This window comes from Castanea sativa, chromosome 8 (assembly GCF_040712315.1).
Source record: "Castanea sativa cultivar Marrone di Chiusa Pesio chromosome 8, ASM4071231v1".
Lineage (NCBI taxonomy): Eukaryota > Viridiplantae > Streptophyta > Magnoliopsida > Fagales > Fagaceae > Castanea > Castanea sativa.
The window spans coordinates 19,479,225-19,493,152 of record NC_134020.1 but is presented as its reverse complement, the minus strand read 5'-3'; the positions used below and the strand labels follow the sequence as shown (position 1 = coordinate 19,493,152).

Below are 13,928 nucleotides of genomic sequence, written 5' to 3'. Positions count from 1 at the left end.
AAGATACAACTAGGACTAGAATGATCAGGAGATTAGCTAAAAAAAAAAAAACACAGTTCTCTGTAACTTTTTTGACATTTTGTTTTTAGAAGTAGTTCTCTATACTTTTTTTTTTTTTTTTGATAAGCAGTACTCTATAACATTTTTTTTTTTTTGTTGAGAAGCACAGTACTCTATAACTTAATTGATAAGTAATTATAAGTAAAATATTAAAATAAGTTTTATTCAGCAAAAAAATTCCAATTTCCACGTGGAAGCGCAAGTTAAATGACTTACTCGCAGACGCAGTAGAGAGCAGTACATAATTTTTGCATTGACTAATAATAATCGTGAAGGTACAACCCAAAGAAGCAGAATACCCTGCCGAGTACCTGTACAAGGAGCAGACTCTCTCCCAGATCTGCACCATAACCATTTCTCTTTCTCTCTCACAGTCACAGAGGGTTGCTGTACCCTCCGATCTGCACCACCATGTCTACCTCCATGTCTCCAACCAGGGATTCCGTTTCGGCTCCCAAGCCTCCCATTACCATGAAAGAGACCCTAACGGTAAAAAAAAAAATTCCCATTCAATTTCATCCAGATCGAGCTTCTGTCTGTGTTTGTTTCAGTTGAATGAAATTGTTGTTGTTGTTGTTGTTGTAGTTACCGAGCATCGGGATTAACCAGCAGTTCATAACGTTCACGCACGTGACAATGGAATCGGACAAGTACATATGCGTGAGAGAAACGGCGCCTCAGAACAGCGTTGTGATCATTGACATGAACATGCCCATGCAGCCTCTCAGGCGCCCTATCACAGCCGATTCCGCCCTCATGAACCCCAATTCCAGAATTCTCGCTCTTAAAGGTGTACCACTATTCCCTTATTTTCCAAATTAATTATGAAAATAGTAGGGCAGGGCCAGTTTTACGGTAAAATATCTGAAAGTTTTTTTATCTTATGTTAAGGTGTGGCAAAAATAAGATCCAAATTTTTTATTGTTTAATTGGGAAATGAGAGTATAGTTGAAAATTGAAATGATAGGATTTCAAGAGTTTGTTTAATTGCTGATGTTAAGATGGATAAGTGGAAATACACCGAAAGATAGGGTTCAAAATGGGGAAGTCGCTCGAGATGGTTTGGTCATGTTTAGAGGAGACCGAGTAATAGAGACTATGATTTTGAATAGAATATAATGGAGGAAAATAATGCATGTGGCTGACTTTAACTAATTTGTTAAGTATCCATAGCGGACCCTAAAAAAGTTGGGGTTAAGGCTTTTGTTGTTGAGGTTGTTTTGACATATAATTCTAGTGAAATTTATTGGATTTTGCAAATGGTGTAAGACTCGTCAAATAAAATTGTTTAGAATTTGCTTAGACTTTTTAGAATTCGTTCGATATGAATTGATTTAATGTGAGCTTGTATATTTGATGAGACCTAAGAGAGTGGGTGGATGTTAGGTTTGTACTTTTATGATTGTATGGTGGTTTTATTGAAGGAAATTAACCTAATTTGTGTGCTAATGTCATATGATTTGGTTGTCATAAGCTTATCTTGTACTTTGAGTGTTGAAATAACACCCTTTAGCTCATAGGCTGTTGACTCAATCAGTTCTTGTTTACTGTGAATGCCAACTTAAGATTATGGTACACTTGAATTTTTCTTTGGTTTCTTCCCCTAATAAAATTATAGGTGTTTGATTCAGTGTGGACAAAGGTGAGCCGGGCGCTCGCCTAGGTGCCCGGGCGAGGCGCCACTAAGGCAGCTTAAAGGCTCTAAAGATGAGGAACATGCCTTTTGAAATTGATAATCTAAATATAAGTTTCACAACAAACTTCTATAAAAAAAAAATTAAAAAAAAACAAAATTGGGGCTCTCACCTTAACGCCTTTTTCATGGCTTAAGGCAGTCACCTTGCTCACCTTAAGCCATGGAAAAGGCGTTAAGGTGAGATCCCCAAGTTTTTTTTTTTTTTTTAATTGTTTTTTTTATAGAAGTTCATTGTGAAACTTATATTTAGATTATTAATTTCAAAAGGCGTGTTATAAAACCTATTGTTAGTTAAATTAATTTACAAATTTATTTTGTAAGACTTATTGTTATATAGAAGCTTGTTGTAAAACGTATCATTAGAAGTTTGATTATTGATGTTTTTGTGGGGGCTAGTAACTTAGTGTTCCTTGTTTTCAGAGGGGTTAGACATTGATTGCAATTCTCAAGTTCAATACTTCCTTTTTTATATTTAAAATAGTTGGTGTATATTTTTTTTACATTACGTATTTGAAGCAATACTGGTATTTATTATTAAGAAATAGTAGCAAGTTTTTTACATTTCCTTCTTGATGTTTTTTGTTTTTTGGTTACTATCTGCCTAATGAATGGTTTCATTTGTTCTAAAGCTCAAGTTGCGGGAACTACCCAGGATCACTTACAAATATTTAACATTGAACTGAAAGCAAAGATCAAGTCTCATCAGATGCCTGAACAGGTGACAATTTTTCCTGTTCAAGCATATTAAAAAAAGTGTTTAATGTCAACCTTCAGTTTGCCGTGCTATGAGTTTAGCTTCATTAAATGGTGTTCATTGTTAAATTTCTCTCTTTGGATAGGTTGTCTTTTGGAAATGGATCACCCCAAAGTTGCTAGGCCTTGTCACACAAAGCTCAGTATATCATTGGTCAATTGAAGGTAAGAGTAAGACTTAAAAAAAAAAAAAAAAACTTTTCCTGATTATTTTGTTTCCCTTTTGTTGGAGTGTCCTTTTGTTCTCTGTGTGTGTGTGTGGTCATTGGTTTTATTTAATATGTTGAAGGTGTTTCATATATTAGGTGATTCTGAGCCTGTGAAGATGTTTGACCGAACTGCTAATTTGGCAAATAATCAAATAATCAACTATCGTTGTGATCCTACTGAAAAGTGGTTGGTTTTGATTGGTATTGCCCCTGGTTCGCCCGAGGTAATTGGTTCCATCCTTCTCTGTAGTCTTTGGCTTTGCCAATGTTTCTATGTTTTCTATGCTTGCTCTTATCTTTGTGTATCTTTCACTCTTGATTATGTGTGTGTGTGTATATATATATATATTAACATTTTTAGTGATTGGGTGTCTCTTAGTCATTTCATAATGCTTCAGACTTTGTACATGAAATGCATAAAATGTGTTGTTTCTATTTTTGACACGCACAAATACTCCTACATGCTCATCACTTTGATGAATTGTGTTGTTTACCTGTATATATGAGATAATTGTTATGCTGTGGTGAATGTTCACAAACTAAGCTTGTTATAAGTTGTCGCTCAATTGCTTAAATATGGTCGTGTCATTGTGTTCTATTTTCTTATTATAAGCGTTGTTAAAAATCGCGATTTGGATTGTGGGATTGTGCAATTCTATGACCATTAGGGTATCTTTTTGCACTAAACAGTTGTTTTATACTTTTTTTTTTTTCCTCTTAAAAAAGTAATAAAAATTGTACTGGATATATGGCTTTTGAATGATTGAAATCACGTCTTCCTTTAATAGAGCAGAACCGTCATGAAATTTAGCAGTTCATGTAATATTTATTTACCAATGATGTATTTTCTGTTTACAAAATTTTGGTTACAGAGGCCACAACTGGTCAAAGGAAATATGCAGCTCTTCTCTATGGATCAGCAACGTAGTCAAGCTCTAGAAGCACATGCTGCATCATTTGCCACTTTTAAAGTATGACTCTTGCCATCTATTTTGTTTTTTGTTTTTTGTTTTTTTATGGGATTTATGTTAATGTGCAGTTATTTTGTTGTGGTGCTAATTTGTTCTGTGTAATATTCATTTTAATGTTATGCACAGGTTGCAGGGAACGAAAATCCTTCAATTCTAATTTGTTTTGCCTCAAAGACCTTGAATGCTGGACAAATTACATCAAAGCTGCATATTATTGAACTTGGTGCCCAGCCAGGTCCAATTTTTCTTCCATTGACATCTCTCTTAACATAGAATTGAATGCATGCAACTAGCTTTATTATTATTGGTTTGTCAAATGCATGATTTCATGCTATCCGAAACTACAAGCAATTTATTTTGTCACAGTTTTAAGTTGAATGCTTCCGGTCTTCTCCTTTCTGTATTATCTTCTTGTACTGATTATGGATTTTTTTTTTCAGGCAAACCATCATTTACCAAGAAACAAGCAGATCTGTTCTTTCCCCCAGACTTTGCTGATGACTTTCCAGTGTCAATGCAGGTATCAGTTTAGTCTCTTAGTGTTTTGGTTAGTCCCATATATATTCACTATAAATTAAGCTGCAATTATTTACATGGCAGGTATCGCAAAAATATGGTTTAATATATGTGATCACAAAGCTTGGACTTCTTTTCGTGTATGACCTAGAGACAGCTACTGCGGTTTATAGAAACCGAATCAGTCCAGATCCTATATTTCTGACATCAGAAGCTGCATCGGTTGGGGGCTTTTATGCTGTTAATAGACGTGGCCAGGTGTTGCTTGCCACTGTAAATGAAGACACAATTGTAAAATTTGTTAGTGACCAGGTATGCTTATAAAGATTTCCCTATTTTTGGCTGCCGGGGCAAAAGAAATGATTCTCTTAAAATTATAAATTTTTGTGATTTTGCAGTTGAAGAATTTGGAACTTGCTGTTAATCTCGCCAAAAGAGGAAACCTTCCTGGAGCAGATGAGCTGGTAAGTTTACATTGATTTTGATTCCATTTATAATAATGGTTTTGCATTTGAGCTGTTATTGGTGATATTTAGTGAACTCTGAGCCATGTTTAACTGGTCTCTGTATTGTTCATAATGCTCAGATTATCCAGCGGTTTCAAGAGTTGTTCGCTCAGACAAAGTATAAGGAGGCTGCAGAGCTCGCTGCAGAATCTCCTAATGGAATACTCCGTACTCCTGATACTGTTGCTAAATTTCAGGTATATGTTTCAGTTTGCTTTTGCATATTCCTCACTTCTGATTATTTCTCGTGCATTCCATTTTGGTTAAGTGATCCTGGCAACAAGATGCTTCGTTTATAGATGCTTTTGTGATCTTTGGGGCTTGATTCTAATATACTTGTGTTGTTCATATGTTGCAGAGTGTTCCCGTGCAAGCAGGGCAAACACCACCGTTGTTGCAGTACTTTGGAACTCTGTTGACAAGAGGAAAGCTCAATGCTTTTGAGTCTTTGGAACTGTCACGCCTTGTTGTAAATCAAAATAAAAAGAATCTTCTGGAGAATTGGTTGGCAGAGGACAAACTTGAATGTAGTGAGGAGCTCGGAGATCTTGTGAAGGTCTGTGTGGAAGTTTTTATTGAACTCTTTAGTAACACCCTATGTGTGTTGGGATTTGTTGGGAAGTTTTTGAGAATAGTTCAAGCTGGCACAGCTCGAATTGTTAGCTCATTGGGTGGGGTGGGTTAAGTTATACTTCTTGGGAAAAGGGCAACTTTGTTCAAATTGTACTGCAATATGGTTTTGACTTGTAATTGACAATGGCCTCCCTGGATCTTTATAGTTGTGTGTTTATGGTGCTTTCATTTTAGTAATCTATTTACTTTTCCCCCTCTCTTTCTAATATTTTGAATGGTTCCAATTTGCAGACGGTGGATAACGACCTTGCATTGAAAATATATATCAAAGCTAGGGCAACTCCGAAAGTTGTTGCAGCATTTGCTGAGAGGAGGGAGTTTGACAAGATTTTGATTTACTCAAAGCAGGTGACTGAGATATGCTTTCCTTCTATTACCAGAGTCTTCATTGTACACTTAGTCAAATTCTACTATTTCAGCCAATAGTCATTATTTGTAAATTGCATCAAGTTCCTGTTTGTTATGGTGTATTGTTATTTAGGTTCAATGTTTTAAAGCTTCACTTTTTTTCTCTATCCTTTTTTTTTTTGTTTGTTTCCCTCTAGATACAGCTTATTAAAATGGGGTCCACTCCTAAAAATAAGCTGCTCAAAATAAGCTATCCCAAGTGGAAGGGTCCGTTTGGATAGAACTTATTGTTGAAAACTGAAAACTGAAAACACTGTAGCAAAATAATTTTTAAATGTATGAATAGTGCTGCGGGACCCATTTTTAATAAAAAATTGCTAAAAAAGTACGTGAACAGTGCACGCACAGTACGCGCACTGCGCACTTGTCTCCCCGCAGCAGAGAAAAAAAAAAAGCAAAACTCAAAACGTGGACGCAGCAACAAAAAAGCTGGATCCAAACGTCCTCGAAATTTGTCATATCATTGTAATATAATATGCAATACATGCTTGTTGATGCTCATCATACTCATGGTTTTCTCTACCAATGCAGGTTGGCTACACACCTGATTATTTGTTCCTTCTGCAAACGATTTTGCGGTCTGATCCCCAGGTCTGTGAATTCTTTTGTAAGAGAAGTTTTGAGGAAGTTTTGTTTTCCATACTAGGATATTATAATTAAGTTAGCTGCACTATCTGAAGGTTCATATACTATGATTCAAGTGTTAAATTGTATTCACTAGCATCTATTGCTGTCATGGAAAAGCATCTGTTCACTTGCGATGTTAAACACAATTTTCTTTGTTGGGTTCAACTTCTAGTGCATTTTTAAAAACCCTTTACTTTTTCCCTGATCTTTGGAGTTAAAAATGATGATTTAAGATAATTTGTAACTTTCTTGATGCAGGGGGCTGTTAATTTTGCATTAATGATGTCTCAAATGGAAGGAGGCTGCCCAGTTGACTACAATACCATAACAGATCTGTTTCTTCAGGTTCAATTGAAATTTTCCTTTACATGTCATTCAATAGTTTCAGATTCCACCTAGACTTCATTTTCTTTGTAAGATAATAAAATTTATTCTTAGATGAAGTTAAATACATTTTACACTTTTTAAGTTATCATTTATCATTTTCAAATTTTCTACCAGGACAACATTATTGTATTCTTATTGTTGATTTCAACTTTGACGTCCATTTATAAGTAATTTCTGTTATTCAGAGGAACTTAATCCGTGAGGCAACAGCGTTTTTGTTGGATGTGCTGAAGCCTAATCTCCCTGAACATGGATTCCTTCAAACAAAGGTCCAGTTTTTCATATTTTCCCCCTCCTTTTTAAATAACGTTTTGTTGTCTTAATGTGATTTTATGATTTTGTTTCCACGTTTTAACTTGTATCATATTTATTTTCTGTTCTGTTCAGGTTTTGGAAATTAATCTTGTGACATTTCCAAATGTTGCTGATGCTATATTAGCCAATGGTATGTTCAGTCATTATGACCGCCCACGTATTGCACAGCTTTGTGAAAAGGGTGGCTTATATTTGCGGGCCCTTCAGGTACAATGGCCTCCTGAACTTTGATAACAGATTTCTTTGATGGGATAATTAATTATCTCCAGGTCTGAATTTATCTATTTTTATTGTGCAGCACTATACAGAGTTGTCTGATATTAAGCGTGTCATTGTGAATACGCATGCTATTGAACCACAGGTTTGGTACTGGAATGCTTATACATTATTGGTCAAATGTGAATATGGTAAATTTTCTAATTGTTTGGTGCTTTCCAGTCTCTTGTTGAGTTCTTTGGAACCCTTTCCAAAGAATGGGCACTTGAGTGCATGAAAGATCTTCTACTGGTCAATCTTAGAGGAAATCTTCAGATAATTGTGCAGGTCAACTACTGTTTCTTTCAGCCTGTGTTGCTATTAGTTGTGTTCTTAAAACATGAGGCTTACTAGGATATTTTTATACAGGCTGCCAAAGAATACTCTGAGCAGTTGGGTGTTGATGCATGCATAAAACTATTTGAACAGTTCAAGTCCTACGAAGGATTATACTTTTTCTTAGGGTCATCTTTGAGCTCCAGGTACTCTTTATGGTGAAAGAAAAGGAAAATCTGACATTATTTGACCATGCTGTGGGAAACTTTTCATTACTTTTTATTTCCTTTTATATAGTGAGGATCCTGATATCCACTTCAAGTACATTGAAGCTGCTGCTAAAACTGGCCAAATTAAGGAGGTAGAACGCGTGACTCGGGAATCAAACTTTTATGACCCTGAAAAGACAAAGAACTTTCTGATGGAAGCCAAGCTGCCGGATGCACGTCCTCTGATTAATGTCTGTGATCGTTTTGGTTTTGTTCCGGATCTCACCCATTACCTTTACACAAGTAACATGCTTCGATATATTGAAGGTTATGTTCAAAAGGTAAATATTTAATGAGTTCTGCTTATATATACATACATATATTTACATATGTGTGTATGTATGTATTATGGTGATTTTTTTTTTGGTTCTGTACTTATGAAACTTGGTCAGTATCAGTTGGACATTAAGCATTATAATTCTTGGTTGCTTGATAGGTCAATCCGGGAAATGCTCCCTTAGTTGTAGGGCAGCTGTTAGATGACGAGTGCCCTGAAGATTTCATCAAAGGTCTTATTCTTTCAGTTCGTTCTCTTCTTCCTGTTGAGCCCCTAGTGGAGGAATGTGAGAAGAGGTGCGTTGTTTTCTCACTATGCCCTGTTTCATCATTCTGATTTCTATCTAATTCTTGCTTCTCTTTTTGGCAGGAATCGTCTCCGCTTGCTCACTCAGTTCTTAGAGCATCTTGTGAGTGAGGGAAGTCAGGATGTGCATGTTCACAATGCTCTGGGTAAAATCATCATTGACAGCAATAATAACCCAGAGCATTTTCTCACAACCAATCCATACTATGATTCTCGTGTTGTGGGAAAATATTGTGAGAAAAGGGATCCTACTCTTGCTGTTGTTGCTTACCGCAGAGGGCAATGTGATGAAGAACTTATAAATGTCACAAATAAAAACTCGTTATTCAAACTGCAGGCCAGGTTTGTGCATTGTTGCTTGCTTTTAGATTTGAATATGCATCCTTACCTATTTGGTGCACACAGTTTATTTATATATTCTTGTTTCTTTATCAGATATGTGGTGGAAAGGATGGATTCTGACCTCTGGGATAAAGTTCTTATTCCTGAAAATGAGTATAGAAGGCAGCTAATTGATCAAGTTGTGTCGACTGCTTTGCCTGAAAGCAAGAGTCCTGAGCAAGTGTCAGCAGCTGTTAAAGCTTTTATGACAGCAGATCTTCCACATGAACTAATTGAGCTTCTTGAGAAGATTGTGCTCCAAAATTCTGCATTTAGTGGAAACTTTAATCTGCAGAATCTGCTGATCCTTACTGCCATCAAGGCTGATCCATCAAGAGTTATGGATTACGTTAATAGGTTAGACAATTTTGATGGACCTGCTGTTGGGGAGGTGGCTGTGGAAGCTCAATTGTATGAAGAAGCATTTTCCATCTTTAAAAAGTTCAATTTGAATGTTCAGGCTGTGAGTGTCCTGTTGGATAACATTCGTAGCATTGAACGAGCTGTGGAGTTTGCTTTTCGGGTTGAAGAAGATGCTGTTTGGAGTCAAGTGGCTAAGGCCCAACTGCGAGAGGGGCTAGTGAGTGATGCTATTGAGTCATTTATCCGTGCGGATGATGCCACTCAATTTTTAGATGTCATACGGGCTGCTGAGGATGCAAATGTATACCATGACTTGGTGAAATACCTTCTGATGGTTAGACAGAAGACCAAAGAACCCAAAGTGGACAGTGAACTCATTTATGCATATGCTAAGATTGATCGGCTCAGTGACATTGAAGAGTTCATTCTCATGCCAAATGTTGCTAATCTCCAGAATGTTGGAGATCGTTTATATGATGAAGCCCTATACGAGGCGGCAAAGATTATATATGCATTCATTTCTAACTGGGCTAAGCTTGCCGTTACCCTGGTAAAGCTAAAACAATTCCAAGGTGCCGTTGATGCAGCTCGGAAAGCCAATAGCTCGAAAACATGGAAGGAAGTTTGCTTTGCCTGTGTTGATGCTGAGGAATTCCGCTTGGCTCAGATATGTGGTCTTAACATCATCATACAGGTACCAATATTGTTTAAAGTCCATTTTAATTTTTTATCATCTAACTTATGAAAGTTGTTTTTTACTGTTTTATATGTGTTGGGCTTCAATGGTGTAAATAGAGGGAAATCTGTAATAAATGTTCCTGTTGTATACTTCCACATGTCATGGATTTTCACACCAGTCCCTTAATTTTTTTTTATCTTTCCCCTTTTCTTTGTTGGGTTTTCAAAATTATCAACTTGGTAGAACTGTGATTGAATACAGGTACTTGGGTCATTTTGGACTTAAGTTGCCAGACTTATGGACTGGTGCCTATACTTTGGTCCATTGTTTTATAACATATTTAGTTGATTGCTTTATTAGAATCCTGTTGCTGTTTGGCTACTCCATAATTCTGTATATTTTGTCATTTTAAGGTGGATGATTTGGAAGAGGTTAGTGAGTATTACCAGAACAGGGGATGCTTTAATGAGCTCATATCTCTCATGGAGAGTGGACTAGGCTTGGAACGTGCTCATATGGGAATCTTTACTGAGTTGGGAGTTCTATATGCAAGATATCGTCCTGAGAAGCTTATGGAGCACATCAAATTGTTCTCAACACGCCTGAACATTCCAAAGCTCATACGAGCTTGTGATGAACAGCAGCACTGGCAGGAATTAACTTACTTATACATCCAATATGATGAGTTTGACAATGCCGCAACCACCGTAATGAACCACTCCCCAGAAGCATGGGATCATATGCAATTCAAGGATGTGATAGTCAAAGTTGCAAGTGTTGAGCTCTACTATAAGGCTGTGCATTTCTACTTGCAAGAACATCCTGATCTTATCAATGATCTTCTTAATGTGCTTGCCTTACGTGTTGACCATGCCCGTGTGGTGGATATAATGCGAAAGGTATGAATGTCACTTATGATGCCATTGATATTCTGGGAAGAAGACGATTGAGTTTTTTTTTGGCAAAAGATCTGTCTTTAATATCTTTCATTTCCTATCTTCTTGGCTTCTAGGCTGGTCACCTCCGTCTTGTGAAGCCATACATGGTTGCAGTTCAGAGTAACAATGTTTCTGCCGTAAACGAAGCTTTAAATGAGATCTACATAGAGGAAGAGGACTATGACAGACTTCGTGAATCAATTGATCTGCATGATAACTTCGATCAGATAGGCCTTGCACAGAAGGTGAGGTTAAAATCTTCTAGTTACTGGAAATTTCTGATGGTGGAACTCATACTAAGCTGTGTTAATGATACAAATGTGCAGATTGAGAAACATGAGCTTCTTGAGATGAGGCGTGTTGCTGCTTATATTTATAAGAAAGCAGGAAGATGGAAGCAGTCCATTGCATTGTCAAAGAAAGATAATCTTTACAAGGATGCGATGGAGACATGTTCACAGTCTGGTGACCGTGAACTTTCAGAGGAGTTGCTTGTCTATTTCATTGAGCAGGTTTGTGTTCTTATTTATTTTTAAGATAAACATATTCTAGAATAAAGCAAAGAGTCAATGACATGTAAATATCAGACTGATACCTGTTCTCTTCTTCCTACCCATATCCTCTTGCCTTTCCTTTCTAAATTTATCTTTTTGGATTAGAAGTTGTCCAAACTATAAAATACAGTACTGCTGTAGTCACTAGTCATTTTTATATAGCTCCTCCACATGTGTACCCTTTGTTCTTCTTGTTGGTTTTCTTGGATGAATCACATCTTATTTTTGGGCAGGGGCTAGGGTCTTCTCCATTTCCTTACTGTTGTATTGTTTTAGATGTGTTCACATGAAGTTTAGATTCACCTGTGAAAGCTTCTTGTTCTTCTTTAATGATTTGTGCTCAACGTATGTGCAGGGAAAGAAAGAGTGTTTTGCATCGTGCCTCTTTGTTTGTTATGATTTAATTCGGCCAGATGTTGCTCTTGAGCTAGCATGGATGAACAATATGATTGACTTTTCCTTCCCATACCTATTGCAGGTAACCTTTTTATGTTTGATAGTACTCTACTTTTTCTTCATCTTATTTAATTCTTGTTTATTTATTCTTAACATCTTTTATTTATTTATTTATTTTATAGTTTATTCGAGAGTACACAAGCAAGGTAGATGAACTTGTCAAGGACAAACTTGAGGCTCAAAAGGAGGTCAAAGCTAAAGAGACGGAGGAGAAGGACATGGTTGCTCAGCAGGTATGGCAATTCTCTTTTTGTATCATTTAGTAGGATTCCTTTTCTCCACCTGAAAATTGTGGTTCCGGGGCTTTTTTTTTTTTTGCAACATCTTGGCCAACATCGCATCCTAATTTTCAGTTCTTTATAGTGTTGGACACTTTGTCAGAAGAATATACTGTATTCAGGCCAATGGCCTATGGGTCAACTGGCACTTCCTTCCCTGGTGGAGGGGCCTCTCAACAAGTTTCCTGAGGAAAGAAGTTAGTCTATGCAGTCTGATGGTTTTCATTAGTTTCAGTCAGTCTGGGGGTTTCCTTAGTTGGGGGGCCTGCCTGCCTTGGATTTGATTTTAAGCCACCCTATGGGCCTTATCATCATAATATAAAAAATGATGTAGGAATTAGTCATATATTGAAAATTTAAAGTTATCCTTATGAGGCACTATTAACAAAATCTTATAAACGTTATCAGAGTTTAGATAGTTTTCTAGTGGTATAAGAATTCATTTGACCATCATTATGAACCATTTGAACTTGCCCATTTACTAAAGTGTTCATAAATAAAATTTGTTTCTTTAATAATAAGATAACAATAATAATTACTGATTTTTATGTTTTCATTTTCTGCAGAATATGTATGCTCAGTTGTTGCCTCTCGCATTGCCTGCACCACCAATGCCAGGAATGGGTGGAGGTTTCGCTCCACCACCACCGATGGGTGGGATGGGGATGCCTCCAATGCCACCTTATGGCATGCCATCCATGGGCTCATACTGATCTCTGGTTTGTTGAACATACAAGAGAGAACTTTTACATTGTGTAGCTAGTCCGGATTTCTTGTTAAACCGTTTACATTTATGATTGGCGCAAATTAAAGCATTAGTGCCAAATATTCTCATCTCTTGTCAGTACGTGCATCTTTTGTAGGGTTAGTTGTTTTGAATTAATTAGTTTGCATTACAAAGCTTCATTTCCTTGGCGGTCAAGGCTGAACTGAGCAGGCGGTGTTGGACTGATCATTCTGAGACCTTGGTATGACCAAACCTGGCTGTGGGTGGGCAAGCTGTCACGTGTATAGGTTTTTTTTTTTTAGATTATTATATCTTTTATCTTTTTAGCACCAAGACTCTTACATAGTAGGGTCTCACTGAGGGTTTAGAAATTTTGTACACACTAATGCCCTTGTATTACAGTTTTAATCTCTTAGTTTTATGATTAATTCTGAATCTCGATTATGTTCTTTTTTGGCCAAATTCTTTGTTCTTGTTATATGTGCTTTTAGATTCAGGGTCCGTTTGGATACAGCTTATTGCTGAAAACTGAAAACTGAAAACACTGTACCAAAATAATTTTTAAATGTGTGAATAGTGCCGTGGGTCCCATTTTTAATTTTAAAAAATCTGAAAAGTGAAGTTTGTGGGTCCCGTGAACAGTACACGGGACCCACAGAGGTGCTGAAAAGTCAACAAAATCGGCTACTGTTCATGCACTTGCATGAACAGTAACTGCTGTCCCCCTGAATCGTGCATCAGCCGAAGAAAAAAAAAAAAAAAAAAAAAAACGCACAGACGCGGACGCAATAATTTTCGTCCGTATCCAAACTCAGCCTCAGTGTACGTTTGGGTAGAAATTACCCACGTCTGCGTTTCTTTTGTGATTTCACGCTTTTTTTTTTTTCTTCCTCCGGGATGCGCACCATGCACTGTTCATGATTTCATTGGTCATGAATAGTGAATTTAGGCCAATGATTTTAAAAGTGAATAGTATTTTTTACACATTAAAAAATTATTTTGTTACAATATTTTTCAATTTGCTATTTCAATTTTCAGCTGTATTCAAATGGACCATAAATAAAATGTTTACGTGCTTGTTTGGTTAA

General features: G+C 36.7%; 1 protein-coding gene across 1 annotated transcript; it reads left to right on the top strand.

The window, feature by feature from the left end:
- Positions 1 to 319: 319 nt before the first annotated feature.
- On the top strand, positions 320 to 13,302 carry LOC142606868 (clathrin heavy chain 1-like). The gene is made up of 30 exons (XM_075778231.1): positions 320 to 549; positions 646 to 850; positions 2,386 to 2,474; positions 2,596 to 2,674; positions 2,815 to 2,942; positions 3,591 to 3,689; positions 3,816 to 3,924; positions 4,130 to 4,209; positions 4,290 to 4,517; positions 4,604 to 4,669; positions 4,792 to 4,908; positions 5,070 to 5,267; positions 5,576 to 5,692; positions 6,284 to 6,343; positions 6,638 to 6,724; positions 6,952 to 7,035; positions 7,154 to 7,288; positions 7,380 to 7,442; positions 7,520 to 7,624; positions 7,706 to 7,818; positions 7,910 to 8,162; positions 8,318 to 8,454; positions 8,528 to 8,806; positions 8,900 to 9,902; positions 10,301 to 10,786; positions 10,900 to 11,070; positions 11,152 to 11,337; positions 11,735 to 11,857; positions 11,958 to 12,068; positions 12,680 to 13,302. Exons 1-30 carry the CDS (start codon positions 472 to 474, stop codon positions 12,824 to 12,826), a joined length of 5,136 nt encoding a protein of 1,711 aa, XP_075634346.1. The 5' UTR covers positions 320 to 471; the 3' UTR covers positions 12,827 to 13,302.
- Positions 13,303 to 13,928: the final 626 nt, after the last annotated feature.